The sequence below is a fragment of the Diceros bicornis genome, chromosome 1 (genome assembly GCF_020826845.1).
Source record: "Diceros bicornis minor isolate mBicDic1 chromosome 1, mDicBic1.mat.cur, whole genome shotgun sequence".
In the NCBI taxonomy this organism is placed as follows: domain Eukaryota; kingdom Metazoa; phylum Chordata; class Mammalia; order Perissodactyla; family Rhinocerotidae; genus Diceros; species Diceros bicornis.
The window spans coordinates 58170010-58192625 of NC_080740.1; the positions used below are offsets into that span (position 1 = coordinate 58170010).

The window sequence follows — 22616 nt, forward strand, 5'->3', positions numbered from 1 at the left end:
GAACCAGAAAGAGATAGGTTTGACTGTGTCCAATGTCTGAGATTAGCCCGGCTCTTGGAGACAGGGAAAACCTCTGTGTGTGTGTGTGTGTGTGTGTGTGTGTGTGTGTGTGTGTGTGTGTGTCTGTGTCTATGTGTGTTGGAGAGAGAATGGAGGAGTGCAGGGGCAGGAGGGGACAAAGGGGAGACTTGTTCCCACTGCTGACAGTTAGGGATGCTGTCCCACAGCTCTAGGAGACAGATGATAACTAAGCACACCCCTGCAACCCTAATCCCACACCCAGCCTGGACTACTCCGACAGTATCCTCATATCTTTCATGGCCACTGAACTGCACAACTCCAGATGGCCCTGTGGACACGGTTTATAACACGAACATGTCCCCTGGAGTTGTGCAATATCATCCTAACCTTCCTGCCCTGAGTAAGTGTGGTCCCCACTGGCTGAACAAAAGAAAAGGCAGTGGGGGATGGGCACAGTGTGGGGGTGGGAAAACTGAAACCCCATGCTGTTCTTGGGGCACTGGCTCCTTCCAGGGGGCTCCTGGACAGTCCTGTTCTTGCCTTAGTCCTGCTTGTTGAGGATGAGCCACGTTCAGGAGGCTGGGGCTTCCCTAGAGAAGGCTCTGTGGGTGGGCCTACAGCCTGTCTACCCTGCACCCTGGACCAGGAAATAGGGTACAGGCTACATTAGCCTATCAACCAGAAGGGGGTCTGAACTCAGCATGGGTGGCTGGCTGTTAGTGGGTGGGTTCCCACTCAAACAGGGATTGACCCTCTGAATTTTAGGGGCACAGGGGACAGATGAGGAGGAGCGGCAGGTAACAGCCTTCCCAGCCCTTCCCCCCAAGTCATCAGCTGTGACTACGGGAAGGTCTGTGCCCAGGGCTGGAGAAGAGCAGGGGTGAGAGAGGGGCAGAGAGGAGAGCCCACGGGCTGCATCTGGGGTGACAGAGAGGTTGGGACTCTGCCTCCCTGTTTTCCCACCCCACCTCCTGGGCCTCAGTTTCTCCTTTTGGTAGCCTGGGGATAATGCCATGTGTGCTGCCCTCACCCAGAGGAGGGGGAGGATGAAGGATGAGGGTGTGCCCCAGGCACTGGAGGGAGTGAAGGGTCTCTGGTTTCATGAGGGGTCGGGTGGAGATGTGGAGAGGATGGGCAGGCAGATGGGTATGGGATGGGGGAGTCAGCTGAACATGGGTGGGGCAGGGGGAGCAGAAGGGATGAGGGGATGAGCTGATGGGAAAGGGAGGCATGCCACTGGTATGTGCACAGGGCTGGAAAGAGAGTCTTGTTCTGTCATCATCCCCTGAACCAGTCCCCAAGAGTCACGCACCAACCGTGCTCTACAAATACACCGAGAGAAGAGGAGAAAGCAGCAGGAGGAAGTGCAGAGGCCCCCGTCTGGCCCAGACAGGACACGGTCACCTCGATTTGGACTCCCATTTTCAAATCCCCCTAAATTTTCTTTTTTAAAACGAAATTCAGTATCAGTGACACTGTTTCTTTTGGCTCTGAATTCCAGAAAAACAGGAGGGATGGAGTGTGCCTGCTTTCCAACACTCTCTGCAGGGCTCTGAACCAATACACAACAACAAGTGTCAGAAAACCAGGAAGGAAAACTGATTTTTATAGAAACTGGAATGAAACTGATCAGTCTAGTTTCACTATCCAAGCTAAGCGGAAATGCAAAAAAATCAAAATAAAAAGTAAACAAACAGCACAAATGGTAAGACGTGAGTTCCGTTTCCTAAGTTCTTTGCTTTTTATTCCATTCAGGTGTCATCAGGAACCCCAAGAGGCCTGCCCCCCTTCCCTCCCGGCTTACCCACCCCCAGAATGGCCTCAGGGTTCTGCCCTGCCCCCCTCCCCCTGCCCTTCTCCAGCACAGCTCTGAGGACCTGCCCTCCTGACCACAATCCCCACCAGGGACGCCCCTCTCCCCTGAGGGCTCACAGAGTCAGGGAAGGTGGTTCCAGGAGCCCTGGCTGGGGCTGACCCAGGGTAGGTTGAGATAGGGAGGTGGCAGTTCTGGGTACCATGTCCAAGTTCTAAGCAGTGAACCCGGTTGCCGTGGTGGGGAGGGGAAACAGGACACCATCTTCACAATGGCTTGGGCTCCTTCCCTCTGCTCCTCTCAGGTTTAGCTGGGTGGGACCCAGAGGGTCCTAGGGGTACAGCCTTGCGGGCAGGGCCCTCTGGGAGCCCATATAGCTCATCACTCCCCTTCCACACTACACTCGAGCACTGGAGCCTGGGCCCCATGGCCCTCCTCAGCCCTGGCACCTGCCCTGGGTTGCTGAAACCATCCCTGCCTGGAGCTGGGGCTGATTTCAGCGACAATGCTGGATCCCTTCAAGGTTCTGGGGTCCAAGGCGCTAGGGAGGAGGAGAGGCCTGGTGTGTGTGTGTGTCGGGGGGCACAAAAAGAAGGGAGTGCAGGGCTGGGCGGTCTCTGTGAGGGATTCCAGAACTCTTTTGAGTTTCCATAGATCTATTCCAAAGAGCTCAGAGCATTTTCAAGGCTAGAATGTTCCTCAGGGTCTGCAGCACTAATGTCGCTGCCTCCTAGAGGCAGAATGAAGGAAAGGATGAGGGGCTGAGTCCAGGCTGAGAACTTCCCTTGGGCCCTGCTGTTGCTGCTGGGACTGTCCCTCAAGATTCAGGATGGGGAAGCCAGGAAGGGGATGGCGGCACGTGGAGGGTGGGGCTGGGGAGGAAGCCAGCACAGGAGGCCAGCTGGGGCACGAGGCACAGATCTGCCTGGCAGTTCAGGCCCAGCTAGCCCAGCGCTGAGGGGAGAGTGTGAAGGAGGCACAGCCCAGCCCCTCGTTATCACATTGTGAAGCGGGAGGGTGTCTTAAAAGTCCCAGCCAAGGCTGTAGTCAGGAGGGAGAGCAGGAGAGCTGAGGAGTGCTGAAGCTGACCTTGTCTGTGGGGAGGGCAAACGCTTGTCTCTGAATCTCCATCAATACTCTAGTAGCCTTGGCCCAGATGCCATGGGAATGGGGCAGCTTTGGCACCTTGCCAGAGCCCTAGGCTTGGGCTGCTTTGAAAACCCCAAGTTGTTAACTAGCCCCCCCCCCCCCACTCCTCCTCAGGATCCGGCCAGAACCTGTGCTACCCTCACCAAGCTCCTCCCACCTCCTTGTTCACCCATCAGGGAATCTGTCAGGGGGCACTGTGGGCCCAGCTGCCCAGAAGATCTGGCTGGGCCTGAACAAGCCCTCCCTGATTACTAGGCTCCTGCCTGCCCTGTTTGCTAAGGGGAGCGGGTGGTCCTAAGCTCCTGGGAGGTCCTGCTGCGGCAGCCCTGCCTGGCTGGAGAGCAGGCTCTGGCCCTTGGGGAGGCAGAGAAGCCCCAACTTGAGCTTCTCCTCAACCCTGACCTTCCCCATTGGGCCAGAGCCAGAGTGGCATCCTTGCTGGTGTCCCTTCACCCCACAGGGAGGGGCTAGGGGCTGAAGGGGCACAGGCAGCAGTCAGGGCATATCTGGACCCTGGGGTCTTGCCGGTCAGGAAGAGCAGCCAGGTCCTGAGGCGAGCACTAGGGGCAGAGCCCTCTTCTCCTCTCAAGACTACAAGAGCAGACCCTCAGCTACCAAGGGCTCTGGGACCTGTGCGCTGCCTGACCTGCCAGGCTCCTCACTGCTGGGGAAGACACACCCTGGGAAATGTTCATCAGAACAGTTTGGAGAGTTGCTGAGAGATGGGGAGGGGAAAAGAGGGAGAAAGAGAGAGAGAGAGAGAGAGAGAAAGAGAGAGAGAAAACACCCAGTGGCCAGTGACTGGTCATTGACTGGCATCCTCGTCTCCCTAAAAGGTGTTGGTAAAGGGTGGACATCGGGAGATGGGGTGGGGCCTGGAAAACTAAGACTGCAGAAGCCTTGAGCCCTTCAGAGCTTACATCTCCCTAAGTTCCAGGAAAGGGCTAGGAAGTGGTACAAACCTCCCTGTCTATACCCCTTGGGGACTCCCTGTCAGTGGCTTGAAGCCCAATTTTCCCAGAGCCTTCCACTTCTGCCCCAGCCTCTCTCACCCTACTCTTGTCCCCATGCCCGCCCCCACTGGCCACTTACTTGCAGGAGAGCTGGTTGATGCCCTCGATGTAGTAGCAGACGCCTCCATTGACACAATAGGACTTGGCTGTCTCGTTGCACTTCCGGGCATGCCCCGACCAGGACGACAGAGTGGTGCTCACTGGAGGTATGAGAGACACGTGCCAGTGACCCACTGAGACCACCTCTGGGCCTCAGGAATCATCTCCTTCATGGCCCTTCATGGCCCATCTCAAAGCTGGAAGATCAGAGACTGCAGAAATGGCTGGGGTGGGAAGGTCTGGTGGTCCCCCCCAGTCACCAACCAGGCAAAGGGGACGCCACTGTGAGCTCTGACCATCTGCCTGGCACCATCCGGCACCCGTGCTCTGGGCAAACCTCCAAAGACCAGGAAGATTTTCTTTTTTTGGAGGTGGTGTGAGGCTAGCAGAAACTGCTCCCTCTACTGGAATAAGGGCCCACCTCTGTTCCTTCCCTGCCTGCCTTTCTGGGGGTTCCACTGCAGAGGGATGAGACAGCACTGTCTTATGTGGGGAACAAAGTCACCGGGGTGCAGAGAGGAGACAGCTACATCGTCTGCATTGCTCAGGCTCTCATGGTGGACCAGGGGGTGGCTGGAAGGGAGCTGGGCTTTGAGGGGAATGGCACCTTTCGGACACTGCCATTTTCTAAGATCTAGGGAGATGTGGGGAGACCCTTAGCTTCAGTCTCTTCCCCCTTTGTCCCAGGGAGGGACATGCCTCTCAAGAATGTGACAAAGGCCACTATGTCCATCTCCATAAGCATCCAGGGTCTTCTTCATGTTCGCCCTCGCCAGGCAGCCCCATCTTCCCACACCTGGTCAGCTGCTGTCGCTGGAGGGAGCCTCCAGGCCTTGGACAGCCCAAGCTACAAATCCCAGGCTTCAGGTTGCTGGGGGGGAGATGGGCTGCGGACAGCTGCGATGTGAAAACCAGGTGAGGGCAACACAGGGCTTTAAGGCTGCTCACCCAGACTGTACATCTGATTGATCAGATTCATTTGATAAATGAAAATAACTAAAGCCCTCCTCCCCCAGGGGATGGCATACAGAAAGCTGGTTTCAAATGAGAATTCTTGCCCCAAATGTCAGTTTTCACCTGTAAGCTAACCTCTGAGGCTGGTATCCAGATTGGGCAGCCAGAAACGAGTTCTGCTCTCCCCTCAGCCTCTGGGGCTTTGGGGCCTCTCACCCCCATCCAGCAGCGGCCTCCTGACTGAGGTGGCCCATCCTACCTTGGCAGGTCCTGTCTCCTCAGGGGTTCTGAGTCTCTACCACTCCCTGCAGTCATGGGGCGTGAGAGGAGGAGGAGGAGGGCAGGCACTTGGCGCTCTCAGTGTTTAGACATGTGGGGAGACAGATGGAGCGCGGGGACTGGGAGTGTATACACAGCTCTGCCTCTGTATATGTCTGAGCAGCTCGCTGATAAAACCCAGCGGGCAGGGCCAGCTCCCACCTTCCGCTCCACATCATGCCTGCTGCTGATCTGGCATCCTTGAGCCCCACCCCTGCTGAGATCTCCCGTCTATGCTCCACCCCACACCCAGCTGGGACCCACATGCTGGCTGGGAGAGGAGGCCTCCCGCTGGTCTCTGCTCCACTTCTGGGTCAGTGAGACCCAGGGAACTAAGAAAGGGACAGAGAAGAGAAATAGCTGAGGTGACCACGCCTGCGAGTTGTAAAATCCCATTCTGGGATGACCCTAGAAGTTGTCCTGCCCTTCGGTTACATTGCCAAGGAGGAGTGAGGAAAGGGAGCAGTGAAGTGCCTGTCCAGAGTCACAATGTGTGTTGTGACAAGGGCTCAGGGCTCCTTGTGCCTGGTTGAGCATTCTTGCCAGCCACCCGGTCCCTCGTGGAAGAACGTGTCAACACCAAGGCTTGACATAAGCAGATGAATGCAAGCACGATGTGGACCACAGGCCTGAGTCCTCGCATGGGCCTTGGCTAAGCCAGAGAAATCTTGGCTTGGACCTGCAGGCCCAGCTTGGCTCCCACTGTAGTCACAGGTGGCAGAGCCTGCCCATTGCTGCGCTGGGTGAGCAGTGGACAGCAGCAAGGATGGTGGCAGAGACCAGAGCTGCACAGTTGGGCCTGTCCACATGCATGTCTGTGCTCACTGAGGCCTTGGGAGGCAGAGGACAACTCCAGAAGGAAGACGGGGCCCCAGCTGGGATGCACTGGCCTGGGCTGCCAGAACCACGTCATCATTGGGACAAGGCTGGGGCCCCCGGAAGGCAAAAAGGGAGGGCAATGAGGGAGCCAGTCACAGAGGGTGGGTGGAGGGGAAGTGACCAAAGGCCTTTCCACCTCAGAAAGAAGTACACTGAGGCCACCCCTCTGTGACAGCAGGGCCTTCCCAAGTCACTGCAGACCAACTCTGCTGGTGGTGAAGGCCCATGCCAGGAAGATTTCCACACTGAAGATGTACATTCATGCTGTTCCAGCACATGTGGACTCCCAAGGCAACACGTCTACACTCCTTTGTCAGTGTAGCCATATTCACTGTGTTCTCCCGTGTGGGGAAGTGAAGATGACATATGGACTCCAAGTTGGAGAGTCTGGCTGCTCCCTTGACACTTCCACTGGGATGACTCTGAGCCACCCCAAACTCAGCTCCCCATCATCTGCTCCAGCCACTTGCTTCTCCAGTCTTGCCCATCTCAGTGACTGAATGGCACAAACAAAGACCTAGAGGCATCTTTGATTTCTCATCCTCCTTTGTTGCGCCCAGCCATCCATCACTGAGGGCTGCCTTTCTCCCTCTTCATGAGGCTCCATCCATGTCTCACCACCCCTCCCCAGCCCAGGCAGCCATGGTCTCTTTCTCGGATGACCACGGTAGCCTCCTCACTGGTCTTTCTACCGTCCTCTGCCTTCATCTCTAACCTTCTTACTTCGCAGCTGCCCAAGTGGTCTTTAAAATATATAAATTGATCAATCACTTCCATTATCAAAACCTTCCAATGGTTTCCATTTGCACTCAGAATAAAGTCCCCCGACTCTTCCCCACGTCTAATCTGGGCCTCACCACCTCTCCCGCTTCATGTCCCATCCCTCTCTTGCAGCATGTTGAGACTACACCAGCTTAGTCCAGCTCCTCTAACAAGCCCAGGACTTTCAAGCCCAGTGACCTCCTGCCCAGGACTTTCAAAATATCAGCATCTCAGGGAGGCTGCTCAAGCTCCTCCTCTACTCTTTCTCTTAGCTTCTTATACTTATACTTATACTTACTCTAACATAATTAAATGACTAGTGCAATTACCAGCTGTTTAAAGCTTAGCCCCTCCACTAGAACGTAAGGTCCATTTGGGCAGTGGCCATCTCTGTCTCGTTCACCACTGAACCCCAATGTCTAGCAAAGCGCTTGACATACAATAGGTACTTAACAAATATTTATAAATATTTCTAATGAGCAAATGAACATCTGATTCTTTTTACCACCATCCCAGGGGCCGCGCTGGTCTCCTTGGCTGATGATAACTTTTCTGTAGATTAAAGCATTATCTCCTATTAAATGTAAACATTCCTGGGAGGTCATTAGGGAAATGAAAATCAAATCCACAGTGAGCTACCACTTCACACCCACTAGGGTGGTTATACTAAAAAAGATGGATAATAACAAATGGTGGTGAAGATGTGGAGAAACTGGAACCCTTGTACATTGCTGGTGGGAAGGTAAAATGGTGCAGCCACTTTGGAACACAGTCTGGTAGTTCCTCAAAAAATTAAATATAGAGTTACCATATGACCCAGCAATTCCACTCATAGGTATATACAGAACTGAGAACATATGCCACACAAAAACTTGTACATGAATGTTCATATCAGCATTATTCATAATAGCCAAAAAGTGGAAACAACCTGAATGACACAACCACCCAAATTGATGAATGGATAAACAAAATGTGGTATATCCATATAATGGAATATTATTGAGCCATGAAAAGGAATGAAATTATGACACATGCTACAACATGGATGAACTTTGAAAACATATGTTAAGTGGGAGAAGCCAGTCATGAAAGACTACATATAGTATGATTATATTTATATGAAATGTCCAGAATAGGTAAATCCATAGAGGCAGAAAGTAGACTAGTGGTTGCCAGGGGCTAGGGGGAGGGAGAAATGGGGAGGGACTGCTGATGGGTATGGGAGTTCTTTTTGAGGTAATGAAAATGTTTTGGAATTAGTGGTGATGTTTATACAACTTTGTGAATATACTAAAAACCACTGAATCATATACTTTAAAAAGGGTGAATTTTATGATGTGTTTTAAATTATAACTAAAAAAATTTGATTTAAAAAATGCCTGGGAGGGGTAATCCCAGAAAGCCTTTATCAGCCATTAGTGTCTTGGTGTGAGTGGGTTTATCAGGCCCTGAGAGTGAGAATGGGCCAGGTGGTGTGCTGGGGCTGAAGAGACTGACTCCCTGCTGCCAGCTACTGCCACAGCTTTCCCCGCTTGCTCATGGAGAAAACCTCTCTTTATCTTTCAAGGCCCAGATCAAGTGTCTCTTCATCCATCAAGGCTCCCCTCCCACCTGCCCGACATGTCCCCTTTCCCTTCGGTAACGTTGCCCATCCTTCCTCTTCAGTGTGTTAAAACAGGCAGATGCTGAGTTCAGTTTTTAGCTTCCTGTTGTTTGAGAAACTTTGTTGGGAGCCAAGACTGTGACTCCCCAGAGCTCAGAACAGGGTCTTGCTGAGTAAGGCCTTGCTGGATGCATGAGAGAGAGTGCATGTGTGTGTGCATGTGTGTGTGTGCATGCGTGTGTGTGTATGTGATTAAAGCTGGCCTTTTTAGGTCCCCAGGTAAACCTGAGACAGGCCCAGAAGTCCTCTCCAGGGCCTCCATGGTCCTGTGACACCCCAGGTCAAATCTGCCTGCCCTCTGGGGTAAAGCCACGCCCAGCCTGACATCCTGGGACTGGTACAGCCACACGGGGACATTCTCAAGTACTCTTTCACCTGGGGATGAGGCAGCTGGTTTCTCTAACTCAGAAGTGGGTTGGACCAAGCTGACTGTTTTGGTAAAAGCGCTAAAACCTTCTTGCTGACTCCTCCTGCTCCCAGCCAACTCAGGAAAGCAGTCTCTTGTGACCTGGCAGGGCTGAGACTGCAAGAAGGGTCTGCTCTGATCTGAGGAAGGACTATTGCGCTCCACTGGAACAGAGCTACAGTAGGCAGCCAAGAGCCACAGTGATGCCCCTGGAGCAGCCACTGTTCCTTGCCAGCCCTCCCATGCCCTCTTCTGGCTGCCCCACCCCTGTAACCCTGACTTCCCTGGGGCCCGGGCGGGCAAATCTTGGAATGAGTCAGATGGGGGCAGGCACAGCTGCCCGCTACCCGCCCTCCACCCCCTCCCCAGGGTGTGGTTGCTGCAGGTCTTCTGGGTTCCACAGGTAAACAAGGAGCCTGGGCATCTCTGCAGGGAAAATGGTCCCAGTAGGGGCCTCCTGGTCCCCTGCAGTGGCCCTGTTCACCTCCCCACATCAAGGGTAGGCTCTTGCCTGCCACGGACTGAACAGGGCATCTGAAGAGGTGCCTACTGTCTGTATGTCTGGTGGTGGTGGTGGCTGGGTGCTCAGGATGCTAGCCTCAAAGTCAAACTCAGAATCCTGGAATTTTAGGGGGAAGGGGCTTAGAGATCATCTAGCTCAGCCCTAGGGGAAAACAGAAGACTAGGGAGGTGGAGTAACACACCCAGGGTTGCATGACAGAGCTGGGATGAGACCAAAGTTCTGGACTCTTTCCACTGCCTTGTCCTGCTGCTCTCCTGCCAGGCTGGAGGGACAGGAGGCAAGGAGCCCTGTGGGAAGCCCTCAGGGCCCAGCTCAAAGCTCCACTGTCTGGTTCCCTAACTGATCAGAACACGGGCTGCTGAGGGCTGACAGGAGTCCACGTGTGGGGTGTGGCTGCAGCTTATCTGAGGGGTCTCATAACCGCCCCCAGCCTCAGGCCCCAAGCCCTGTGCAGGAGATAGGGTACTACTATGATTTCTGCATGGTGGCCCTTCCCTCTTCCTCTGCTAACAGCACCCCTCTAGGAAGGGCCCCTCGTGCAGTTCTGGCAGGGCCAACACTCACAATCCTCTGCCTCTCAAGACCCCCTCTGCACACACACAAAGGCCTGGCAAGGATGGCACCCCATCCCCCTGAGCACAGTGACCAGGCCGAGCGGGGCACGTGGCCTAAGCAGGGTCAACTGGAATCCATCCTTGTGACTGTATGAATGGACACAGAGACAAAGCTATTTCTTTTCTCGGGGTGGTGGGCTGGGATGACGTAAACCCAATCCATTCCCCAAACACGGGAGAAGCCCACTTTACAGCAGGAGAGAATGAGGCCCACACACAATGGGAGAGAGTATCCTGACCATACTCTGATTTCTTGGACTCTCTCATGTCTAGGGCTGGTTCTACCTCTGGACTTCTCAGTTTTATAAACCAAGAAATAGATTCCTTAAGGTAGTCTTAAGTTGGGTTTTTGTCAGTTCTAACTAGAAAGTCTTGAATAACAAGCCAGGAAACCTCAAAGCCAAAGTGGATCTGAGAATGTCTGCTCACTATGGCTGGAGGCAGCAGGTGCTGGCCCCCTGGCATGGTCCATTTTCCCAGGCTTGGGACAGCTTGGGAGGGGCAGGGGGGCCCAGGTACCCCCACTGCAACCATGCTCAGGGATGGGGATGAGGGAGCCAGTAAAGGCCGCGGAGCGGGTTCTAAGTCCTTTTATTTACCAGGTGCCTACTATGAGCCAGGCGCTGTGCTAGGCCCTGAGGCCAGACTGGTAAACAGGCTAGACAGAGCCCCATGGCGCTCGTGGTCTCAGTGTTCGCCAACTACTCTTACACTGTATAGCTCTATCATTTGGCTTTGGGTAGAATAGTTAACCTCTCTGAGCTTTAGTCTCATAACTTATAAACTACACCACGGGCTTGAGTAAGGGCTCAGGAGATAATGTGGAGCCTGGCACAGAGCACGCTCTCAGTAAATAGTAGCTATTATTGTAACTCCTGGGGAGAAGGCGTTATCACTGCTCTCCCTACTCCTGGGCTTGCCACTCCACTGGGGAGGTCACACCCGCAGAGAAAGCTCAGCAACAATATGAGAGCTGAAGAGTGACCTCACAGAATTCAAGAGATACACAAAACCATGGTTGGCCAAGAAGTGGCCCAGGAGTGGGGCCCAAGCTGGGAGTGATGCTGCCCTGGGTAGGAGGGAGGAAGGCTGCCTGGGAGAGATGGCACAGGAGGAAGAATAAGAATGGGATGGGCACGGCTGGCTGTAGTTAGGGTTGGAAAGATCGTCTGGGCCAGACTGGTGAGAGCTGGGCTGTGGGCTGAGCTTGTCCCGTGGCTCCGTGGGTGGGGGCATGACAGGATGAAAGTGTCTTAATAGGCCCTTACTCTGGTTCAGGTGAGTAGGGATGAAACCTGGGCCAGGGTTGCCCCTGAGGTGGGGCTAGAATGGAAGAGCCAGGTGTGAGAAAGACCCAGAAAGCAGACTGACCAGGACTTAGAGACTCAAGACCTGTTAGATACAGTGGCAAGGGAGACAGAGAAGCCCAAGAGGCTGGGAGAACAGGGGCATCCCTCACGATACAGGACAGACAGGGTCGGAGCCAGCTTTTCCTCTGAGGGTCCTAGGGCAGCGAATGTTCCAAGTTCTCTTTACACAGTGCTAGGTTTAGGGAGTACTGGAAGGCTGTCTGGTGGAAACAGGGGTGGGCCAAGATGGATACAGGATTAGACTCTGTGAGAGGGGCAGGACTGGAAGTGAACCCCAGTAACTGGGTGGCCAAATGGTATGCTCAGTCTGTGGGTGTCGGGAGGAGGAAAGAGATCTGTGGGATTTGGAGTACTCCAGCTAGAGTGGAGGGGGTGCGGCCTGAGGACAGGCAGCTTTGGCAACTTTCCAGTCAAGGGAAGCAACCAGGCCTCAGGAGGGCAGGGCAGCAGGGAGGCGGTCGCCAGGCTGAAGCTGGAGCCGCCACTGTGGAGAGGGGAAGCTAAGGTGCTGTGAGCTCCCGAGTTTGCAAGTCTTCAAGGGAGAGGATGACCTGAGGGGAGGGGCCTGCCATCCCTGAACAGAGGCTGCCCTCAGGGGCTCAAGGCACCCAAGCCTCCCACCCATGGCCCTGCGGAGACGGCTGCCTGCAGTCAGCAGCCAGCAAAGCGACAGGCAACAGGCAGTCAGCTCGCACACGCCCGCCCGGGGCCTGCCTCTCCTTGGAGCCCTGCTCCTGGCAGCCCAGCCTCCCATAATTGCCTTCTAAAAATATCCTTCCCTCACCCCCACCTCTTGATTTCAAAATATTTAGTTTTCAGGGTATTTAAAATAAGAGCTGGCTGCTCTTCCAGGCCCAGATAACAAAGCTAAACATTTATGCTTCGGCTGCATTTCTCTGAATCAGCCCAGATCTCGGGCCTTGATATGGCAGCAGCAGAAGGGAGGGGAGTCAAGTGCGAGACGGATCATGTGCGGGCCTCTCAAGGGCTGGGGGGCAACTGGCCTGCCCTGCTGAACCCCTCTAGGATCCCTCCCTTCATTTGGGGGACCACCTACCGCTGTTGACGTGGAGCCGGCCCCGGACTGTGTCCTTCCCCAGGATGTTCTCGGCCTCGCAGACATATTCCCCAGCGTCCTCCACCTTCACCTTGTTGAACTGTAGTCGTGAGTTCTTTCTGGTTAGGGGGGGACAAGAGGGGGAGAGGCGTGAGCCAGGGCCCGGGCTGGCTGTTGCTCCCCAGCGGTCACCCGGCGGTCACCTCTTCCTGCAGAGCCACAATGGCTGTGCAGGGTGGATGGGAAGTAGATTCTCTCCGACCAGCCATTTCTGGGGTCCACGTGGAATGCTGAGTTCCTGGAGCTGGAGGGAGACCTGGGCACTCAGGAGAACACAGGGCGGGGCTAGTGCTACACACATGTTCTAAATCTATGCATCCCCACATCCACTTTTCCAGGGCTGGACCTTCTTTGTAACCATTTTTCTGGGGGAGGAAAGTGCAGTCCCTTACGAAGTCACATGGCCACCTCCTTCCTCTTCTTTCAATGCCCCTCTCCCATTCCCAGTGTCCCCCACCCCCCAACAAAGAAGCCACTGGCTTACCAGCTACCTCAGCCTTCCCTTAGAAGTGGCAGCTTGTCACTCTCGATATGCAAGGCCCATTTCCAGGTACCTGGGAGAGCCTATGTTCTAACGAGTTCCTATGGAAACTGTGCCCAGCCTCTCAGTCCCAACTTCTCCCCTGCCTTCATGTCAGCCCTGCTATTAGGGGCACTCTGTGGCCTCTCCAAGACGTTTTGCAGCATTCATTCATCCTTTCATTCAACAAATGTTTACTGAGAGCCTTCTGTGCTAGAAGCTTGGACACCTCAGGGAACAAAAAGATCCTAATCCTTGTGGCCTGACTTGACCCTCACGGTTAATCTGGAGATGGACAGGGAAGTACAGATGGGAAAACTGAGTCCTACAGGGGCTTCTGGGCTTGTCCAAGGGCACCCGGCAAGGCAAAGGCAGAGGTGGATGAGGAGTTGAAGTTGATGAGGACATGCGTCCTTCAGCAGCTCATAGACTATCTCCTGGAGCCTGATGCTGGGGCTAGCCCCCTCTGTGGATGACTTTGTACCAGGTCCCTGCATGCTGAGAGCTTTGGGGCCAGGCCTGGGCAGGGACTCCAGTGCTGTGTGTGACTCCAGGGTACCTGGCCCTAGTTCCCCTCTTCTTTCTGAAGACCCTGCCAAACCTCGCCTTCCTTCCCAGAGTTTCCCTGCACCTGCCCCAGGGTGCCTGGGCTCTGCAGGGTCTATTCACACTTCCCAACCCTCCCTCTGCCCCAGTGCTCTCCAGGGCCCATCTGAGCTCTGGATGAAGCCTGACCCCAGCCTGGCCCCCAGGGGGAAACAAGAAGTAGAATGAAAATTTCTTTACCTGATGTCACCTCTTCCTCTTTTTAGTCCTGAATTAAAACACCAGATTCCCAGAATATGCTTAGTGGGTTGGAGGGATGGTGGAACAGGAGGTAGGGCTGCCACGGCCCTGAGCCCAGGGATGTAAAACAGCCATGAAGCTGATGGGGGAAGGAGGACATGGGAGGTGAGTGGAGAGGCTGGGTCGGGGGTCGAGGAGATGGCAAACTGGTCCACATCCCTACCGGGGCTATGCTTTGGGGACCTGTATCCTGGGTTCCACCTCTGTCTGGGGTTGGCCTCTTCCCAGACAGCCTCACTTCAAGATGCCCCAAGCAAGTGTCCATAAGGTTGTCTTAACAATAGGCCCTGTTGCTGTGGCAATGTCCTCGCCATTTACAGTGACAGCTGAATCCTGAATCCCCCCCACCCTTCCTGGCTCAAGCCAGTCTCTTGTCTCCTTGGCCTGGTGTCTGCCTACAACCTCTTCTGTCAATTCAAGTTTGTTCCTTCATTAAACAGAGTCGTTGGACGTCCCTCTGGCTAAGATAGACTCTCCTTCCTGGCTCCAGCCTAATTAGATGCTACAAAGCCCGGCTGCCCCAGGACCAGGCTTCTCTCCCTTCCCGGCCACCAGCTCTTCCCTGACACTAGCTGAGCAAAGTAGGGGGTCACCTGAAGGTTGCAGGGTCAAGGTACAGGGGACAGAGAGCCAGAACCTTCTTGTCACCCAGAGCTAAATTCAAAGGAGCTTCCCTTACACGACATCATATGTAGCAAAACAGGCAGAGCTAGGCTCACAGGATATCTGGAGGGATGGAAGCTAGAACTGGAAGAAAGAGCTTCCCACATGAAGGTAGGTGAGATCTCACCAGGGAGAGCCCCTCCCCTTTGAGGAACCAGAAAGAAGCAAGGGGACAGAAACAGTGATCCCTAGGTTTGCTGGTTGCAGGCACCTGGTTTACCAGCTGTGTGATGATCTGGCCAGTTCCAGGGAGGTGGGCCCCAGACTTGCATAGGAGGCTCTGGGGTCAGAGCTGAAGGGTGGGACTCTATGGGTCTCTCAGGCCCTGAAGGAGTGGGGGCCATTACATTCTCCTCTCCTGTCTCCTAGCTCCAGTCAGAAGCCCCAAGGACTGAGGACTCTCTTCTGCCTTCTTGGCAGGCTTGGTGCCCCCTCGCCATGATGACCCAGGCCTGCCCCTGCAGTGGACACCTCTCCCCTCCTTCCTCAGTCAGTTTTCTGCTGGCAGGGACAGGATCTGGGAGGCCACGTCCTCCACCCGTCCGCACATTTTCCTCAGTGCCTACCTCCCGCTGCCTGCCTGAGGGGCCTGTCCCAGCCTGCCCCTCATAAACAAGGGAACATGCGGTTCTGAGGGGATGGCCTCATGCCCAGGGCTTGGTAGGGGCAGTTTTCTCCTGGCACAGGAAGGCTTGGGGGAGACACCTCAATGCAGCAGCCTCAGAGATAGAGAGGACCCGCTAGGGAGGGGATCTCCGCATGGCAAGAGTGATGTCAAGACAGAGCGTGGCCTGGGCAGGGCCTAGGCCTAGCCTGGGCGTGGCTAGGAGGGCCAGAGAACAAGCTGCAGTGTGGGCAGAAGAAAAGAGAAGATTCTGCCAGAAAGGAGACTTGCGCCCCTGGCCCTGGTCCCCATGCCAGGTGAAGTATGTGTATGGAGGTGGTAGCTCTCTCTGAGTCACAAGAGAATCAGAAGTTCATGGGGAATCAGAAGTTCTCTATCATGGTCCACTTTGCCACCCCATCAACCCACTGCTGGGAGCCCAGGGGCAGGATGGGTGGAGCAAAGAAGTTTCAGAAATGCAGCAGATGGGACAGGGCTCTGATAGGAAGGGGACAGGGGGCATATTTCAGGCTCTTAGGGGGTCCCCAATACCCAGGAGGAGAAGACCTGCCAGGCCCTGTTTCTGGACTGGGTGACTCATTTGTCAGATGAAACTGAGCTGTGACCAGGACAGTAACTTGCTCAAAGGCTAGGTCAACCCAAAGGGCGACCTGCTCAGTCCTAGTGTCACTCTGTGCCCAGGAGAGGAGAGCTAGTCCTGCAGGATTCTCATCAATTCAACCCTGAATGTAGATCTCCTCTGCCAGACCATACAGGGGAGAAGGGTGTGTAAGAGGAGGGCAGAAATTGAGGCTCTCTTATGCTAAAAGGAGAGACAGCGCCCCAACAATGCAGTGAAATCGTGTCTATGGCACCATGAGAGGAGACGACAAGAGCTGCCTAGAGGGCTCACGAAGATATCCCAGAGGACATGACATTTAAGCTGGGTCTTGGAGAACTTTTCCAGGGATGAGGGAAGGGGGTGAGGGATGGGGGATGGAGCTGTCATCCCAAGGAATAGCCAGGGCCCAAGTCCAGGGTCATGAAAAGAAAGACCAGGGATCGCGAACAGCCAGGTGTTGGGGAACAGTGGGGCGGTGATTTATAGGCCAGGAAGAGGAGAGTCAGAAGGGCCTCAAGGCCTGGGCTATACCTGGTGCATGGCAGGCTCTCAAGATCTGTCAAGTAAATGAATGAATGATCGGATATGTGCCCATGTTAGAAAAATGTGCCCCCATCAGAGTCATGGGGGTCAGTGACTCTGTAGACCTCTAGAGTTGTAAGCAAAACTGGGTGGATAAGGCACGTTTTCTTCTGGAAGAACGGGTCAAGGCCTTCAGCAACTTCTATACTAGAAGCTAGACTAGGAACTCCATGCAGATAGGGACCATGTCTGTTCCATCCACTGGTGTATCTCCAGCCTCTGGCAGAGTGCCTGACACACAGTTGATGCTCAACATGTACATGTTAGATACAGAAATGAATTCACAAACGGGCCTGTGGCCCAGAAAAGGTGGGGATAGCCAGGAGTGGGACAGTGGAAGAAAAGAGGCAGAGAAAGCAGATAAGAAAAGTGCAGGGCAGGGAGAAGGGTGCCTCCTTCTGGAGACATGGTATCCGACTGGAGAGGATGACACAGGGGCAGGCGCTGAGCAGCAGGCAACCTGGTTCTGCCCCAGCTGAGATAGGAGCACAGGAGGGTGAGGCAGGGCCAGAGAGGGCAAGGGGGAGAGGCTAGACTGGAGCATCTGGATTAGAGATGTCTGTGGGTATCTCAGGGGTGGTATCTAGTGTTTAGCTGGCAGCTTGGGTCTGGAACTCAAATAAAAAAAGAAAAAGCCATCAAACTAGAGATGGAGGCTTCAGGTCATCAGATCTGAGAGGGTGAAATTACCCACAGGTGAAGAAGGAGGGAGAGGAGGAGTGATGTCCCAAAGACAGGAAAGTTCCAGCATTGATGGCAACTGACAGAGAGTGGCTAGAGGCACAAGAGGACCAGGAGGAGGACCACAGGGAGAGGCGTAGGGCCAGGAAGCTCCGAGGTCGCTGGGTCTCTCAAGAGCCACAGCCATAGAGAGTGTTGGGGCTGTATCTACAGGGCCGATTCCAGGAGATCGAAGAGGAGTGGAGGATGAGGGAGAGTGGAGTCAGTGGGCGTGATACTGACACCACGTGTGGTGGAGGGAAGAAGTGAGATGGGGCAACAGCTGGAGGAGGAAGAGGAGACAGCAATATGGAGGGACAGCTTTCAGAAGAGTAGTGATGTGAGTGTGTTTGTTGGTAGAAAGAGAAAGGCTAAAGTCACCAGAGAAAGGCACTTGTTGGTGGCACAGGGGCTCTGAGGGTGTGTGCGTTCATGTGTGTGCAGGAGTGTGTGCATGCATACGAGTGTGTGACATGGGGATCAAGAATGGGGGGATAAGGATGGGCCAAGTTGTGGATATGTTTGAGAGTAACGAGGAGGGCAAGGGAGAACACTCTCCTGACTTCTCTTGTCTCAGTGAAGGAGGGGGAGAGGCCATTTTCCAGAAAGAGAGGACAGGAGGGAGACAGGGGCCCCAACAGCTCCAGAAGCCTGTCCATTCCTCTCTCCAGCTCAGAGCCAGTCTTGGCGGCGCTGTGGGAAGGGGTGGGGTGGCCTCAGAAGGTGAGGTGAGCTTGGTGGGTAACCTGAATTTCTTGCTAACTCTGGAGACCCACTAGACCCCTTCCTGCCAATTCCCTTAGGAAGCAGCATTCTTTCTTCCAGAGACCTTTGATCCAAAGCAAACTCTTTTTAAATTACTTTCTATTTTCTGCCTGGACTACTTTCCAGGTGACCAGTTCTGTCTTTGCTGCCTGCTCTTGGAAGGAGAGTCAGAGAACTGGAAGCACCTACCAGGCCCCTTACCCCACGCCCTCTTTCACAGGTTCTGGAGACTAAGGCCCAGGGCCAGGGTGGGTGCATGTCCAGGGCCACACAGCAAACAGGAGCAGCCTGAGACCAGGCCTTCCTTCCACCACTTTCCGTTGGGGGGCAGGCTGGGGGGTCCTCTAAAATCATATTCCCTTGCATTTTAGGGGGGGTGAGGAGGGAAATGACAGTCAGGAAGTGGGTGGGTGTAAAAACTCTGGAGGGGCAGGAAAGACTGGGGTGCTCCTCAGCCAGAGAGGGAAGTGCACCTGGCCCTCAGGGCAGAGGTCAGGCAGAACTTCTGTTTAGCTGGCAGACAGGGGCCTCTCCTCTTGCTTGTTCTGCCTTCTGACAGCCCTTCAGGGGCTGTGAGAGGCAGGAGAGAGCTGAGGGGCTGCCCCGGGATTCCTGGCTTCTCTGGCGCCCAAAACCCCCTGCCCCACCAACCCAAGATAGAAGAGAGGCCATCTTCTCCAGCCTGGAGACTCCAGAGCTTCTGATTCTCTTCCCTGAAGCGTTGACTTCAAGATTAAAGACAATTCCCATGGCACAGGGGGAAACTGTCCGAGATACAGACTCCCCAACACCAGTCAAAGCCATGTGCCTTTCCTCTTACCTAGCTCTCTGCCCAGTGACAGCTTGCTGAGCTGAGAAACCAGCCCGTCATCACATGTGACCTCCAAGACACATTCCGAGTCAAGTCTTTGACCAAAGATTGCCAAATGACGGGCTTTCACACACTGTGGCAGGTCCTTGGAGAAGTTTTAGGGGCAAGAGGGGTCTTCCACAGGTAAAGCTGACTCTGACAGTCAAATTGCCTTCAACCATCCAGAGACATTAACTAAGCACCTGTAGTCTGCAAGACACTGGGCCAACATAACCAGAGGGGCACAGAGCTGCCAGGAGAAATGGGGTGGGGCAAGGAAGGGGGACTGGAACTGGTTCCATGGGTGGATCTGGGGCACAGCCCTGGGTCCTGCCAGCTCAGGCCCCTCTTCTCAGGAAGGAGGGAGGGCAGCTGGGAGGCTGGAGGGCAGGAAGGATGCTGCTTACCTGCCATTGCCGTACTTGATACGGATGTCTCGGCTGCGGTTGAGTTCCTTGCCGTCCTTGAACCAGCGGTAGGAGGGCTGGGGGTTCCCGGCTGCTGCCTCGCACTTCAGTGATTGTTTCTCACCCACTTGTCCTGTCTGGCTCTTCATCTTCTTCAGCTTGGGCCGGGTGGCTGTGGGGGTACAAGGAAGGGAGGTGAGCATGCTGGTGGCGGGGGCAGTGTCAAGCATGAGCAGTGGAAGAAGGGCCACTCTCCTTGGGCTGGGTCTAGGGAGGTGGAAGGGGGAGGCCTTGGGGGCCACCCCTCCTGGTGCTATTTCCTAGTTCAATTCAACAAGCATTCACAGAGGGTCTGCAATGATGTCAACGTGGCTACTACCTATGGAGAGTTTCCTTCATGCCTGGAACAGTACTAGGAACTTTACATAATTAGCTTATGAAAATAACCCCGTGAGTTCACTGCAATGATTCAACCCATTTATAGATGGGGAAACTGAGGCTCAGAATGGTGAAGTCACTTCCCCAAGGTGATGGAACTGGGATTCAAACTCAGGTCTCCTTGACATCAGTGCTCATGATCTAACTCCTGTTCCAGACTCCCAGCCCTATGCTCGGCTCAGAGGACACAGGTGGACCAAGATGACAAATACAGCTCCTGCCCTCAGGAAGTTCAGTCTGGCAGGGGAGCAGTAACCTGGCCTTGGCATCACAGCAGGGTTCCTGGAGGCCTGGGAGTGCTGGAGCCCAGAGTTGTGACCCCAACCCAGGCTGGGGGACGGGTGAACTCAGCTGAGAGGTAAAGGATGGGGGAGAAGGAGAAGGGAGGGAGGTAGGACAGGCACAGTCAGCACTGTGGCCTGGGAGAATCACATGTGATCCAGTGGGGTGGGCTGACTTGAGTGGGTGAAGTGGAGTGGCTGTGTGGGGGACACGGCATGGGGCTAGACTAGTGGGCACAGACCCAACCACGGACGCAGGGCTGCAAATGCCCAGCTGAGAGGCTTCTCCCACTTTTCTTAAACACCATTCGATTTCCACATGCCCCGGTCTCCCACGCTTCATCTCCTTGCTCCCTTCCCCACAACAACCTAAAAAAAAAGAAAAAGAAAAAGTACTCTGTTCTCAGGAAGGTGAGGGCAAGCCCACGCTCCCTGTTGATGCATGTAATAATTTCCACTGGGACAGCCCTTACAGGATACGCAATGCCTTTGTGCACACTCTCATTTGGTCTCTGAGCTCTGTAACGCAAGAAGTGTTACTGACAGATGGTGAAGGTGAGCCTTAGAGATGTTAAGAAACTTGACCAAGGTCACACAGCCAGGCAGCCAGGCAGCCAGAGCTGGGACCACAGCCCAGGTATCTGAATTTACAATGCATCAGGCTAGAGTCTGCTTTTGCAGCCTCATCTCTCTTTGAGGAATGGAGACCCTTTTTTTAATCCTTCCAACATCAGAAGGGAGGATCTGCTGAGACCAGGGAGTTGTCTGGGGACTGACTGGCCCTGTCTAGGCCATTGGTCCTTCCCTTGGCAGCTCACAGCAATACGCCTGAGCTGGCTCTGGATAAAGGCAGGTGAGAGGGCCTGGCTATAGATAGGGGCCCTCACTGAGCCTAACCTGAGCTGCTGCTTGTGAGTAGGGAGTAGATGGGAGTGGAGTACAGGGGCAGAGGAAGTATAGAGAAAGGGCTCCCAAAGCCTTAGAAGAAGTATTACATAGACTCAAAAAACGGTGCTTGTGTTCATTCTAGAAAATTAAAAAATACAGATGGATAAAAGAAGAAAACAAAATCATCTATTATCATCCTAGTACTCAGAAATAAAACATACACACACATTTAAATAAAATGGGATCACTTCCAGTAACGTGTTTCTTTCCTTTAATGAAACAATGTAAACCTTTTGCCTTGGTGTTAAACATTAATAACAGCATTTCCAAAGCTGAATTCCATAGGACAGCAATATCCAGAGATGATAATAGATATTACTATAATAGATATTACTTGAGAAAACGGTGCCATCAGCAAGTCAGTCTGTGGAACACGTGGGTGAACAGAGTTAAACAAGCATCCTCATCGACTTCAGTGTGCTTCTTCAAGTAGGGGCCTTGGAATTTTTTTTCTTGGAACTCTTAGTAACATTTCAAGGAAACAAAGTTATGTGGAATAAGTTCTACAATACAACTTAGATGTATATATATTTATATATATACATATTTTAATAGATAATATATTCACAAGGTTCAAAATTCAAGAAGTGGAAAAATGGTATATGGCTTAAAAAACAAGTCTTCCTCTAACTTCCGACCACAGCCACACAGTTGCCTTTCAAGGAGGCAACCAATTTTATCAGTTCCTTGTATATCCATTCAGAGATCTTTTATGCATATACAAAACCCTCCAGGGGCCGTCCCCGTGGTGTAGTGGTTAAGTCCAGCAAGCTCCTCTTCAGTGACCCCAGTTCACGGGTTTGGTTCCCAGGCGCGGACCTACACCACTCATTAAGCCATGCTGTGGTGGCAACCTCACATACAAAATAGAGGAAGACTGGCACAGATGTTAGCTCAGGGCTAATCTTCCTCCAGCAAAAAAAGAGGAAGATTGGCAACAGATGTTAGCTTAGAGAGAATCTTCCTCCCCCAAAAAACCCCACAAAAGACAAAAACCCTCCAGTATTCACACACACATATTTTTTCTATAGCATCATTTTTCATGGTTGCATAACATTCCTATATGGGTGTATCACAATTTATGTAACCAATTCCTTTCATAGGGCATTCAGCATGTTTTCTTCCCTCCCTTCCCCCACCACCATTATAAACAAGCCCAGAGGATCATCCTTGGTACACATCCAGTGTATACTGTTATACAGGCAGTGTAGCTCTTGACTCAGATTGCCTGGATTCAAATCCAGGCTTTGTTACTCATTCTTTGTGTCCTCAGGTCATTGACATAATCCTTTTGCACCTCGGTTTCCTCATCTGTAAAATACAGGTGATGATAACAGCTCCTACATTATGGGACGATGGCTGTGAGGATTATATGCGTGTAGAGCCTGGCACACGCAGAGCGTTTAATAAAGGTTAGCTATTATTGTTATTATTATCCACAATTATTTCGTAAGGCAAGCTTCCTAAAAGTGGAATTGCTGCGTCAAAAGGGTATGCAATCTTCCTCAGCTTTATAGATTGCCAAATTACCTTCTGGAAAGACTGCACCAATTTGCACTCCCACCAGTGAATGACAGTGCCTGTTTTTTTCCACACCCTCACCAACATGAGGTATTATCATGTATTTAATCTTCCACCAATTAGCTAGGCAAAGGTAACATCTCTTTGT

General features: G+C 53.4%; 1 protein-coding gene across 1 annotated transcript in view; it reads right to left on the minus strand.

Annotated features, from left to right (window-relative positions):
- Positions 1-22616, minus strand: part of NRG2 (neuregulin 2) — a 184610-nt gene that overhangs the window by 19284 nt on the left and 142710 nt on the right. Inside the window, exons 2-4 of the mRNA XM_058541813.1 lie at positions 19281-19452; positions 12642-12760; positions 4076-4196 (exon numbers count right to left, since the gene is read on the minus strand). Of these exons, the coding sequence (XP_058397796.1) occupies positions 4076-4196; positions 12642-12760; positions 19281-19452 (412 nt within the window). The remainder of the gene's footprint in view (positions 1-4075; positions 4197-12641; positions 12761-19280; positions 19453-22616) is intronic.